The sequence below is a fragment of the Corvus hawaiiensis genome, chromosome 6, assembly GCF_020740725.1.
Source record: "Corvus hawaiiensis isolate bCorHaw1 chromosome 6, bCorHaw1.pri.cur, whole genome shotgun sequence".
Lineage (NCBI taxonomy): Eukaryota > Metazoa > Chordata > Aves > Passeriformes > Corvidae > Corvus > Corvus hawaiiensis.
Genome location: NC_063218.1, coordinates 47,043,283 through 47,057,101, shown reverse-complemented (window position 1 = coordinate 47,057,101; position 13,819 = coordinate 47,043,283). Strand labels below are relative to the sequence as shown.

The 13,819-nt window shown below is 42.6% G+C and overlaps 1 protein-coding gene across 4 annotated transcripts in view; it reads right to left on the bottom strand.

The window, feature by feature from the left end:
• AP2A2 (adaptor related protein complex 2 subunit alpha 2) overlaps positions 1-11,889 on the bottom strand; it is a 45,340-nt gene extending 33,451 nt beyond the window's left edge. For all 4 annotated transcript variants that reach the window (XM_048305455.1, XM_048305457.1, XM_048305456.1 and 1 more), the window contains exon 1: positions 11,719-11,889. In XM_048305455.1, the coding sequence (XP_048161412.1) occupies positions 11,719-11,785 (67 nt within the window). In that variant the 5' untranslated portion in view covers positions 11,786-11,889. The remainder of the gene's footprint in view (positions 1-11,718) is intronic.
• Between the last annotated feature and the right edge of the window lie 1,930 nt (positions 11,890-13,819).

Genomic DNA, 13,819 nt, shown 5'->3' with positions numbered 1-13,819 from the left:
CTGAAGTGCAGGGTGCCTTGGCAGGCACTCCACAGGGCAAAAAAACAACCCACAATTTCAATAATTTACGATACCTGTTCTGAAACATAAAGTGTAGTTGCTATCTGTATGTACCTTGATTTCCAGATAAAGCCGAAGATAATGTCCACAGTTATAATTTGACCTAGAAATTCCAGTTAACTTCTAGAATGACAAAGCTAGACAACACGGTATAATTCCCTCAGTTTATAAAGATGCATCTGTTGGAATCACAAAGTTTAACCAGTTTTCACTAATATATCACTAATAATGCAACACATAATGAGTTTTGTTCTAATTTAACTTGTCAACCTAAAGAAAGCTGGTTTTTAAGTAGTAACACTATTTATTGTGTAAATGAGCAGCAAGTCAGACCATCTAAGACCTGAAGTGCCTTCCTTTATAGATTTTAGATTCGTCTTAATTGGATTATTTGTCCTGTGCACACAGCAGAGATACTCAAGTGTTTGCTTCTAGGGCACTTGCCAGCATTAGGAGATCATTACTAGACTGAAGCAAGTCATTTGCTCTGGGGTCCATCCTCTGAGAACAGGGGGCCACAGTAACATACACCAAAAGGGTGCAACTGCTTATGTAAATAAACATTTCAATTTTGTAAGCTATTTCTTTTTAAAGACCTCAAAGCACTTCCTTTATTTTCAGCCACTCATCTGCTCCCAATGAAAATTTTAATTTCCTAAAGCTTTTAATTTATTTTCCCTTTCACCATGGGAAGGGCACATCTCATTAAGACATAACCACTGAGTCTGGAGATTTTGTACTTCATTTACATTAACAGGGCAGAGAATATAGACCTCAGTCTGGGACACTGCTAGCCTGAGTAGGATATTTAGTTATTTAAATTTAGAAACTAGGTCTTTGCTCTGTATCATATAACTTATGTTTGTAAGGAAAGTGAATTGCAATATTTGCTTTGAATTATTAGCAATTGTTTCTCTAACCTCAGCAAGTGTGGTAATAATCACAATTTTAAAATGTTAAAAATGGGGCGAGGAAAGGGAAACAGTAATACATATCAGTCAGCTTTTCTTATCCCAAGATGAAATCAAGGCCATCTTTTACTTTTTTAAAATCAACAAAACCTCTTGGCACATCTTCCAAGCAGCATTATTTACCTGCTATACTCACAGATTACCAGTTACTGCTAGAAATCGGGTTCTTTGTGTCCTAAGCAAGCAACAGAGCATTAAGCAAAGCCTGACTGAAATACTTCAGGAATTTGTGAAGTCAGCACCTTTAGTAGAAATAGTCTGCAGGCTCAGCAACACAAACATGGAAATCCTACCCCCATGCACACAGCTGTAGCAGCGAGATGACAGGAACACCCATAGTCACATCTGAAGGTTTATTCTCTCAAATTTTAAATCTTGCTTAGCATATGAACAAAAGCCTATTTTGAATAATGCCTTCAGGCCGTTCTATTTTGAAGGCAGCATATGATCTCACCCAGACTGAGCCCAAACATAAACAGCATAGCAATTAGCTGGTGATAAAAGTTTAACTTCATATATTGGAAATCACATTGAAACATTAAGTTTTCACCTTATTACTAGTTACAGTCTATGCAAGCCTGCAACTGCAGTTTTAAAGAACAGCACCAGCACAGCAAGTGTTAAATGTCACTGAGGACAATCGCATAACAATGCTGAGGACAACTCACGAGTTAAAACCAGGCTGAAGTATCTAACCCCAAATTTCCTCAACTCCAGCAGTTGCATTGTATGGTAACCTTCTTCAAACATGATTAACTGCTTATATTAGAGGATGACAAAGCAAAACAATATCTCACTGTGGAAGGCAGCTTCCACTGTAAAGGACAAAATAAAATAGAAGTATCATAAACCAAGGACCAACTACTAGCCAGATCTTCTATCTCACTAACTGTGAAAGGGAGGGCACTGTTAAAATGTGTTTGATTAACAGAGAAGTTTTCATCACGTTACTCTGGCTTGCCAACACTCACTGAATAATTTCTACATGCATATTTTATTTTTACCATCACTAGAAACATTCAAGTAGCCTTTAAGACAGTAAAAAGGAAGATGATGATAGCTGAAGGAGTGCTACGCTACAGGAATAGAGGCTTACGTTTCAGAGCTAACAAAGGCAACTGCTCTGCCACACTTTCAGGCTGTTACCCAGCGCCCACTCTCATGAAATTATCAGAGCTGTATACCAACAAAATGTTCTGTAACCTAATTCACGCCATTTAACTTGGAGAGGCTTTAAAAAGGTCATGTCATGTATACAGACTGATGGGTAGGACAGTAGTTAAGCCAGAACACAAGAAGATTATGTTCCATTTGAGTTCAGGCCACATCCTTCTCACTTTGACTTATTCAGACTTCTACCATTTTAACAGACTGATTAAATATCCATAATAAGTTATTAAGAGAGGTGACTGCAAGTCAGTAAGCTTTGGGTTGCTGTTTTGCTGAAAAGACATGTAGTGTTTATAGCCTTACAGCCCTAGTGTACAAGTACTGCTCATCTTCTCCAAGACGAGTACCAAGCACAGAGGTACCCAGCCACAACACAGTCCAAGGCGCTTATGGGTGATTACTTCACATTTGGCAGTTTGTCAGGCTTCAGACTCCATCATGCTGCCTACTGCCTTCATTAGGCAAGGTAAATTTAGTCTGCAGAGCAGTATTATCTTTAATTACCATCTTGTTTAACAAAGATAGAGTAGGGAACATCGTAAGTCACACAGCTCATCAAAGAACCAACTACTATTCTTGTATTTCCTGGTTATCCAGGCTAGAGTCAGCACTTCAGTACTACATAAATCCTCCATACCTCTGGAGCTCTGCATTACAATCTAAAGAATGAGAAAACGTACAGGAAAGGGGTTTGTTGAGTCCATTAATTTGAAAAGAACACCTGACATATCCTAATAGTAACTTGGCAGCAGGGTTGCAAGATTAAGCAAATGATTCAAGGTTAGAATTAGTGAGTTGCTTGCGGCTCACTCAGACAGTGACCTGCTCCATCAGGATTAACTTGTTGCTATACTAACTGCAGACTGCTTATGACAAGTTTGAGGCACACAACCCACTTGTGCTAACTAAAACTGCTACTAGTTCTTCAATTTCATACAAATCACTTGATAAACTTCTGACCAAGCCTACACATTTATTTCCCAAAGGAACAGAGAAGTGTTTTTTCTATCAGCAGCTACACAAATACTGAGCCGAGCAGATTTCTGCAGGCAAGGCCTTGAGACACAGCCATATTGTCAACAATTCAAAGCAATAAATAAATAGATAAATCACTTCACAGAAGTTTAGATGTTCCCAGTACTCATCTGGCTCCAATATGCTTATCAGCAGTCAGTGCAATTGAGCCCAGCAAATAACGCATTTGTTTTGAATGTATGTACAAGTGAGAACTGCTACACTATGTTACCTCTTAGCCTTACCTGCCCTATGGCCATCTGACAATTTATGATTACAGATGTACCACTGCTGGCATGAATTATAAAGCAGAGGGTAGCACGCTCTGTTAGCACAAGAAAAAGCCTGCCACAATTCTGTCATGCTTCTTGAAGGCCAGTAGTAGTGTAAGTGACTATTTGTGGCACAACAGTAAGTCTAACATAGCATGAACTCTGTTCACATTCAATTATCAAACAGGCCTTGAAGAGACAGGACAAGTCTACTTTTCTGTTTAGGAGAGAGAATACAAATACTACGAAGGTTAAGAGCAGGAACTTCTCTGAATTCCTCAATGGCTAGGAACGCTTAATCACAAAGAACACAGTTCTTACACAAAAGATAAATTCTCAGTTTTAGAGGTGATGTTAGACATCTTCCCTGAGAGCTGTGAGTCATTGTTTTCCAAACACAGGAATTTTTCTGTTTGGTTATGTTTTCTTTAGCCTCTACATTAGGAGCATCCAAGCTGACTGGCCACTTTGGTGGGAGATACAGCACAGCCAAACTGCTACCCAGCTTCCCTTCAGCAAAATATTGATAGTTTCAAAGTCAGTTTGATTCAAGGCTATGCTTCTTAAGAGACAGCTACAGACAGTTCCTAAACACTGCTCTCATCCTGGCATACACATTCCTGCTATTACCTTGCATTGCTGCAGGTCAGTTAGGGAGCCAAACAGTCAAAAGCAAGATGGGTTTATCCAAAGGCTAAGTCACACCAGCTTCACTACAAGTGATAGTGCCAGAAGACATGACCAGGTAGAGAGCAAGTTCACCCATTCACTGTCTAAACACACTTTAGTTGGCATAAAGCAATCAAATGACCCACCTGCCTTTCCTATTGCTAAAACAGCCTGCAAGCATGATGTAAAGACTACACTATATTCTTGAACTCTGCTGTCAGGGAGCAGAGAAAGAAACTGGTTGAAAAACAGGGAAAATCAAAACAAATACTAGTGTCTCTACTGCAAAAATGGTAGAAATAGAGGAAAATATGCATGTAGAGGTAATCAGTACCTCCATTCTTGCCTTTGTGAAAGAGCTTTTATAGTACTTTTAACACTTACTCATATCAGTAAGTTGAACCACTACTTTTACCTGCCAGCAGGACAGGTACTAATGTTACAGCTCTAGAGGACAGACTAGCCATTTGCTATGCAGATCATGGTCTTCATGAAGTAAAACACCAAATCCATCCTCCAACTCTCCCTAATCTCTCAACTGGCTCTTTAGCACAGCACAGAAGAGGGCAAAAGAAATGCAAACAGGTTGCACAGCAATACATTAGAGTGGTCTGTTTGCCCATCCTCACATTATCAGTCTGTCTACGTAGATCCCTTCATTTGGTTAAACTATCTAAAGCGCTGCAATAGAGGTTCAAGCTCCAGCTCCACCTGAGTATGTCTGAGGAAGCATGTTGGTGCTACTGTTTACAAACTCACTGCACAACTAATCCAAAGAGACTGCAATAAAATACTGCACACTTTTACAAAATGTTAGTATGGCTTCACTTTTGTTCACAAATCGACCTGTTCAAGGCTGCAGAGCAAGAAGCTTTTTGTTTACTGACGTGCTAACATCCTGTTATGAATGAAAACAGGAGCACATGCGGTCCTTCCACAAGATCTATTTGATCAGAAGAAAGAAGTGCCTGTCTGTCATGTTGAAGATCATGAATGGCACAAAGGCAGCTGGAGATTGTTGTGTCTTGGGACATCCTGCAGTGATTAGATATCTGAAGACAGAGAGCAGTGACCTGCTGATCATACTTAAGAACTTTGTAGAGTACATTTTTTAATATTCTGCACAGTAAGTGAACTACTATCCACAGAACTGACTTCTTCCTCCACTATGCCACTAGAAATTTGCCCCTGTAACAACACTTCTCAGGAAACAGCAGGGAGTCACAGGCTTTACTGTAATCCACTAATCCATTAACTCCTTGTCCTCATAAGAGGAGAGAAATAAGAGCACAAAAGCAGCTTTCCAATCCAGATGTATTAAACTGCAACAATTTAATACAAATTTAATGATTTTAGATGCTTACCATGGCTTGTTTTTTCCAACTAAGCACCACAAGTTAAGAAAAATTTGAGAAGTAACCAGGCAACAGGGTCTACCTTAAGACCAGATTTTTCCCCAAAACAACTGAAAGCTTACTGGAAGTTCATATCCAAGTGACTTTGTGACATACAGAACATCTATCTGGGAGTTTAGTTGGCAAAACAACACTGACTCCTATCAAAAGAGAAGCTTTAAGTCAAGAAGATAAGCGAACAGTAAGTGCAGGGTTAGGTTTCTACGTAAGGCAGCTCTTCCTCCTTCCTTGACTGAGCAGCATCCAAGTAGTCATTTCCTTGACCAGTCTTTTCACACTGTACAGTTATACCCCCTTCAACAAGGTAAGCCTGTATTTGCACTGATTTACCACAAGTCACTGTGGACTCTCTTCTACCTTAGTTCATGTTCAAAGAGCAGAACAGTTTGAGGCCTATTCTAGTTTAGCTATCACTTCTAAACTACTGTTTCAGGGGCCTTAAAAATCCTTTTGAGCTCATCAACTAATTCAGATATGTAACCGTCTCTGCAACAGTCCCTTAATATCCTCTTATCAGTCCTGATGGGCAATCTTTATCCAAAGGATTTCAAATTAAGCAGGTATCATATTTTCCAGTGTATCTAATGGAGAGCTCGGATGTCACATGAAAGATTCCAGCTCTTTACTACCTCTCATCCATTACTCTCCCCTAAGCCAGCCATGCACAAATTAAACAAGCATAAAAAAAACTAAACAAAGGGGGAAAAAAAAAATCCCATCCCCTCAGAGCTCTATGAAATGACCAGAAGCAAGCCAAGACAGAGAAGCCATGAGAATAACAGCAGTTTTGTTTTAGAGATCCTCCTCAGACTAATCTCATGCTAATTGTGTTTTCCTTAAATCACTCTCCTGCAAATAGTAGCAAGTGATGCAAAACTTAGTGCTTATTATAGCTCTAAGCAGCACATTCTTAGGACTGTTTTTTCAGGCCAGAAACTGACCATATTAGATGGGCTGCCATAGCCTTGCAAAAGCAACAGGAGAGCAAACCAAGATGACTTGCTTTCCAATTTCTTCAAAAAGGTAAGTAATCTAAGAATACATGTAAAGAAAAGTCACTGACTGTCTAAAGAAGTATTTCAAGTCCTACTTTAACACTGCACGCACTGCAAACAAAAACCCACACCTCAGAGGAGCAATGCAGTAGCTTTAGCCTACACACTTAGCTTATTACTGACATATAATAATTACTGACAGGTAACTAAACCAAGCTGTGTGTGCTCAACTCACTCTATGTAAAGTTTGTTTCACTGGGTGGCTGTTCTTACAGTGAACAAATAACTCTATCCATACCTAAGCAGTCATTTAATCCATGTATATGCCCCTCCCACCTACCTGTAATGCACTCCATAACCTACTACCCATTCAAACAGATGATCATCATATGATGAATTTAATGAACTATCTTTTTTCAATCCCCACTTGCAGACCTGTAACCTGATGCATCAGTCCCAGTGCAGTGAAGCGAAGATACATTCTGGGAGGCTCAGCTTCAGGACACTATCCCTTGTCCAGTACAATGAAAATTGAATGCATTAAGTTTTATGAGAAGAGATAGAGCTTTGTTTATTATATTTGTTGAATTTTATTTAAGGAAAAAATATAGCCAGAGGAAAAAGAAACAGTAAATTGAAGAAAACGTAAAAAGAAACATTTGGAGAACAAACTAAAGGAATCCTTCCTTCATCTGTCCAACTTCTGGGGCAACACTGAAAAGCTGAGACAGTTATCTAGAGCAGTGAGGGAAACCAAGAACTGTCTTGTCCTCCGAGCCTGTGACAACCGCAGCTTTTGCCTCTGTCTAGACACATTTCATCAACCTAAGAGGAGATGGCTTCCCAATTTTACTGTGGAGCAGGAGGTTACCAGTAGTACACTAAATACTATAATAGAAACTATTTCTACATTACTGCCTGCAAATGAAAGGAGAAAAGCAAACTCTCCTGGTTTTCAGGGTGAATAGTAGATAGCACTGTTGTTGCAGCAGAATACTGAGTGACAAATGACTTAAAAGTATTTAATTGTGAGATAAGCATAAAGCTTACCAAAACTCAAAAAAAAATGAAAACAGACTCCTGATGATGTATGTATCTGTTAGCTAAGACAGCTGGAGAGTTTATAAAGCACCATCTTGTGTAAGTCAAATTGCTTCAGCAGCTCTGCAGTACATACACAAGAGAAGACTTAAAATACTATTTAAGAATAAATATTTCTTGCAGGAGTCCATATGCTTGTAACATATGCAGATCTTGTTAGGTTTTAGTTCATGGGGCACATAATTGATGCAGTGACAGGGACCCCTCCTGACCTGAACTCCTAAGTTGGGATAGCACTTCACCAAACCACAGGGTTCAGAGATGTCAGCTCCACTCCACCACAATCTTTTGGACAGCATAGCCACACCTAACTATTTTCTCAGTCACACCAACCAAACACTAATTAACTGGGCTATCCTAATCAAGTACTGCAGTTTGGCTTTCAACCGATAGTTTTCTTGTCTCTTCTCTGGTGTCTATGAAAGATAAGCTAAAAACCCACTTACTGTAGTAATTCATATATGTCACAAAACAATCCAAATGAGCAAGTCCCTAGAAAAGCCCATATATCTACTGGCAAATTGACAGACATCTAAAAGGGCTATTTTCTAAAAAACATTTTCATCTGCCATCTGCACTAGGACCTCCATATGCAAAACACAGAGCCTACAATAAGAAGTTGCCCTGAAACAAAATTCTGGAAAGCTATGAGGAAGTGAAGGATAATTCATTTTCTTGTATTACCATATTTTGAAAATTCACTTGATCTTTGTATGAATAAAGAACATTTCATTTTGAAAAAAGACATGCAATATGACAGCTTCACAGAGACTAGAGCAAAGTCAAAGTGCTAAGAAGCCTCTCTTAGTCTTGAAACATTTTACAGTTTCTGCTATGAGTAGTATGCCAACTTTCTTTAATGAAAAACATCACAGACTTCTGAGAAATCAGTGTAGTTTAAAATAGTCTGCTTTAAAAATTACATGTAGCATAGAAGCATTAAAGACAAAAATCAAGAAGTTTAATAGATAAACCAAGTGCCAAAAATATGTCTGAACAACACAGAAGTGACAACCAAGCTTTTAAGTGTTAAAGACAGGCTGGTAGTGCGAGCTGCTTGTTCACAATCAACTACAGTTGTAAACACAGAAAATTGTTATCAAGTAAGACTTATGTGAAGCCTGTAACAGACTGGTACAAAGATAGGCATCACTCCCAAATCAGTAATGTATCAAACCTGTAAGAGAATCCTGCATCATTTAGTGCTGCAGACATTATAGATACAAATGTCCAAGAAATAAATCTTGAGGTAAGGAGATCAAGCATTTCCAAAGGTAGACAATCAAAATTTACATAAACCCCAGAAGTTTAGGTTACTTGATTAATTTGAAGTCACATGCTGTGCATCCACCTGAGCACAGTCAGCACACAACTGCATTTTCATTTTTCAGCAAGATCTATGATGTAGAATTCTTATCTGTGCAAAATCTTTCAGAATACCCCCCCATACACACCATGTTTCACCATTACTCGTAATCTGGAAAAATTATTGGCAAACTAGAAGTGCGAGGCCTTTGTGGCAGTATTAAAAATAGATACAAGAGTCCAACAAAGCCACAATTTGGACAGAAATTAAGAATGCCTGCAAGAACTTTGCAGATCACTGCAACTGTCAGATATTTAGTCCACTTTTAAGGCTAGAAATAGAGGAATAGAGGTCAAGAGCTGCCCTGGAGTCTAGCTTCCCTCCCATCTCAGAAAAGGAATGCTTGCTTTCTTTGCTTAGTCAAAAGATGCTGTTCACCTGAACAGCTGCTACTTTTTGTTCTTGACAACATCTAGCTCCTCACTGAAGAGGCAAAGAGGGAGCTTTAGCCAATAGCAGTGCCTGCAAAGCACAGAGTCTCCAGAGAGTACTTTTGTGAATACGCCAGGAAGCATTTTTGTGAATCCTGGTCAGTATATACTAGCCCGTGGTTAGCTGGCAGCACTCAGAGCTCTGCTAAAGGAAAGGCTCAAACGCCATTCACAGCTATTTGGAAGCTTCATAGATCATCTACTAGTGAGAATATCAGCTCTTTCGCAGCTGTTTAGAAGATGCTGTTACTTTTTTCATTATGAAGATAAGAAAGATACACAAGTAATTACAGCTCCCAAACAGCTGTCTGGACAGAGACAAAATATTTGAGATATACCACTATTTGTTTAAACAGTCAAACTGTTAACATTTTATTCGTATCACCAGTAAGTTACATCTTTGTGTCTCCTGGAGAGCATGAAACACTTGTTGTCCCATCTGGACTGAGGCAGCTTCAGCTCTATCCCCTTGTGGGAATATAAGTGCCTTGTGGGGAAATAAGTACCTGATTTGTTATAGCCTACAACCTTAAATTTTGTTATTCCACATCCCTGAACACGAGTTACAAAGCCAAGAGCTTAAATGTTTCCCTTGTGTTTACTTCTAGCAAATTCCACTGAAAACAAGAGTGGACAAATGTGCTAACCAACTGCAAGACACGAGACACTGATGAATCAAGTCATACTTCTTCCAGCTAAATCAATATAAACAATGATTTAAAAAATCATCGTGAATTGTACTGGGTAGATACAACAGCAAGTCTTAAGCGCTATGACACCAAGTGGAACTATGTTACACATGTAGCTTGCACAGAACACCAGGACACTGGAAAATGCTCACTAAATAGCAAGGCCAACCAGACAAAGCACAAGAGCATTCGTGTAACCTTGAACTGCTACACTACACATTTTGTAAGCCATCTTCTACACACACAAGAGTGAAGTCTAAAGTAACCTAAGGACCTGCAACTCTGTTCTGAAAAATAAAAACCAACCCATTCAAATAGTTTCTGCTCTAAGGAAGATTATCAACCTTGAATTTTACATATAAAGCCCCTGTTCACGTATCTGGGAGTCCAAATCACCTAATTTTAAAGACACTGCATTTAAATGGTCTCATTCTACCAGTATAATTCTTCCCCAGGTTTTTTGTATTAGAAGTCATCAATACGAAGTTTCCCAAGCTAGTGGGGTTAAATAATCCCAATACAAGCCCAGTTAGAACAACATAATTTGCATTAAAAAATTCTCCAAATCTATCTATATCTTTAGAGAGAAGACCTTACTGCCACTGCTCCACTGCTTTTAAAATAGCCTCAAGTGATCTACAGAGACACACAGGTGGACAAAATAGAGCTGTTTCATCACACCAACCACAGCGACCTTAGCCCTTCCCCAGGCAATTCCTGCCACATCATACACTTAGATCTCTAACTCTGATTAATATTAAACTATCGTATGCAATTCTCGGACAAAAAGGAAGATTAGGCACTGAGGTGTGCCCCTACACATAACCCTTTCCTCCACACCAAGCAGCATCAGATTTGTACTCCTCTCCTGCTGCACACTCACAGAAACACTCTCCCCACTTCCCTCGGGTGAGCGGGGGGGGGGGGGGGGGGGGCACTTATTCGCACCCCCCTCCATCCCATTTTTAATTACATTGATCCTAAGCCCTGATATCCGTCAAAGCAGAACCTTAAAGCCAATTTAAGCCTAGCCTAGGCATACGCACTGAGGGCCTTGCTCTCAGGCGCCTACAGAGGCCTGTTTTCCATCAGTGACGTGATGAACCGAGAGCCGCTCAGGGATCTGGAAGGAGCCCAGGGACGCCTCTCCCTGCCCCGCCACACACCCACCCGCGCCCCGGCACCGCTCCGGTGCATCGCGAACAACGGCGACACCGACTCCCGGCACCCCCTCCGCCGGGGCGGCCACCGCGACACTCAAGGACGGGGGAGGGGGGTGACAGGGGTGGTGAGGGGGGAGGGAAACACCCCAACCCACCCACCCAAAACGCACAAACCCACGGGCAAATGCCTTATGCTGCCCCCCCCTCCCCGCCGCGCCGCCCCCCCGAGCGCGTCGCCATTTCGTGAGGCAGGAGCGCTCCGAGCTGCCCGCCGCGATGATCAGGGGGAAGAGGGGAACACTGGGGAGGGGATTGAGGGGTGAAGCCCCGGCCCCACGGGGCAACAGCCCATGGCGACGGCCGGCGCGGCCCAGCCCAGGCCCCGACCCCGGTGCCACTCACAGTTGCGGATATCGGAGATGAAGACCGCCAGGCCTCGCATGCCATCGCCTTTCGACACGGCAGGCATCGTGGCGCACGATCACGGTCGCCCTGGGACGCGACACGACGAACCCCCGCAGCCGCCGCCCGCTCTCCCCGCGGGCTCCTCAGGCCGCTCCGCCGCCGCCTCCGCAGCGCGCAGGCGCCGCCGGGGCTCCCGCGCCCCCGCAGCCGCCGGGCGGGCGCTGCTCGGGCGCCACCTGCCGTGCGGAGGCGGGAGCGCCGCGGGTGCACCGGGCCCCTCGCGCCCCTCGCGCCTCCCTGCGCCGCAGCCGCCGCGGGCGCGGTCCCCGCCTGTCCCCCAGGATGTGCCCCGGCTCCTGGGCATTCCCCGTGCGACCCTGCGGCCTGAGAGGGCTAGCTGGCTGGAGGCCAGGCCCCGGAGATCTGCCGTGCCGCTGCTTGGACGCGATTACCAGTCACCGCCCGTGAGGGCAAACGGGCCCGGGCCGAGGTGAGGAGCGGCAGGGCGGCGACAGTCGCTGAGTCCATGGGTGAATTCACTGCACGCTCCCTGCTCGGGAACAGCCTAATCCCTTCCTCTCCTCGTGACCCTAATGGCCGAGGAGTTTGATGATTTTTGAAGGTGAAATACCGGGCTTCGCAGGCGTCTCAGAGGATGTAGCTGCTGAGGGAGAAGGAGAGGGACGGCCGATCAAGATACTGGAAAATTTCACTTAAGCAGATTATTGTTCTGGAATCTTATTTCTAAAACGTGAAGAGCAAGGTACAGACTCTCAGTGGTACAGTTCATAAGAACATGCTTTCCACAGGGTGGACTGCAGGAGGCTGTGCCTTGGTCCTCCTCCTCAAAAGGGACCCCAAAACAGTGCACGGGATCTACTGCACGTACCCTGCACAGTCACTGTGAGCACTGACAAGCCCAGAGGCTACTGTGTGCAGCTCCATCCTTAGGCACATCCCCCTTGTGAGCCTGCCATCGGTTGTGTGAGTGGCGCAGTTGCTCTGTGTTCATGCAGAGATCCCACTCCCCGACTCCCTGGGCATGCAGGTGTGCAACCCCAGGGCCACATGTTCCTCCTGAAGGCTGTGAACACGCGGAGTGGCACAGTCTCACACCACATCTCCCGAGACTGAAAACATTTCAAGGTTAAACTGTCTTAAATATGCCAAAAAAGTGGGAGTGCGCAGAGCATTTAAGATCTTCAGCTGAAAATAGGTTCAAATGGTCTCAAGACTGGCCTAGTCTGCCTAACCAAAAGTATGCTGGGGGCTTCAGTCATGATGCAAGCGATTAGTATGCTTAGTGGAGAACAATGACTTGTAGAATCATGGGGCTTAGGGCTACTGGACATCAATCAGTTATTTCACCTCTTTTTCAGTATACTTCAAGCCATTTCATTTCATCTGGGGTTTTTTTCTCCCAGTGAATTGATCCCAGTATCTAGCTTTTAGCTACAGTCTATCTTCCAGAAAGGCACTCAGTCTTGCTCTGACACAATCAAATTCACTGTTTCCCTGGATAGTTTGCTCCCATGGTTAATCCTCCTTGTTTAAAGGATCTTGTTCAGATTCATCAAGCTCCAGTGCCTTTAATTTAGTGATACATTTCTCTCTCATAAAGATCTACATAATACTTGATACCCTCTGTCTGATAGTGGCTGTACACCTCAGTTAGGTCACCTCTCAAGGGTCTATTTTGGGTGCTTTCAGGATACATTGTTATACATGAGTGCTTTTAAGTTGTGCAAGTATCTATGAGAAAGGCAGGATGACAGCATGTGGTAGTCACGTAATTATCCCTTTATCCCTGGATCCATAATTTAGACCAAGTGCAACTACAGGCAGTCATGCACAACTAGTCTATTATTTAATTCAGATTATTTGTAGGCTTTCATGAAGAACACTCTCCTTTTTCACAGCTTTACAAATAGATTTGATGCTTAATAATAACTTCCATGTACCTTTGAAGATGAAAACTTCCTATGTCACCAAATGAAGCTTTTTCTGTAATCAGAAAAAAAAAATCTTTTTTGAGCTAGCCAAAATGTTGAACTGGTTTCTACTCTTAAGAGCACAGTGACACCTAAAGGCTCAGTCT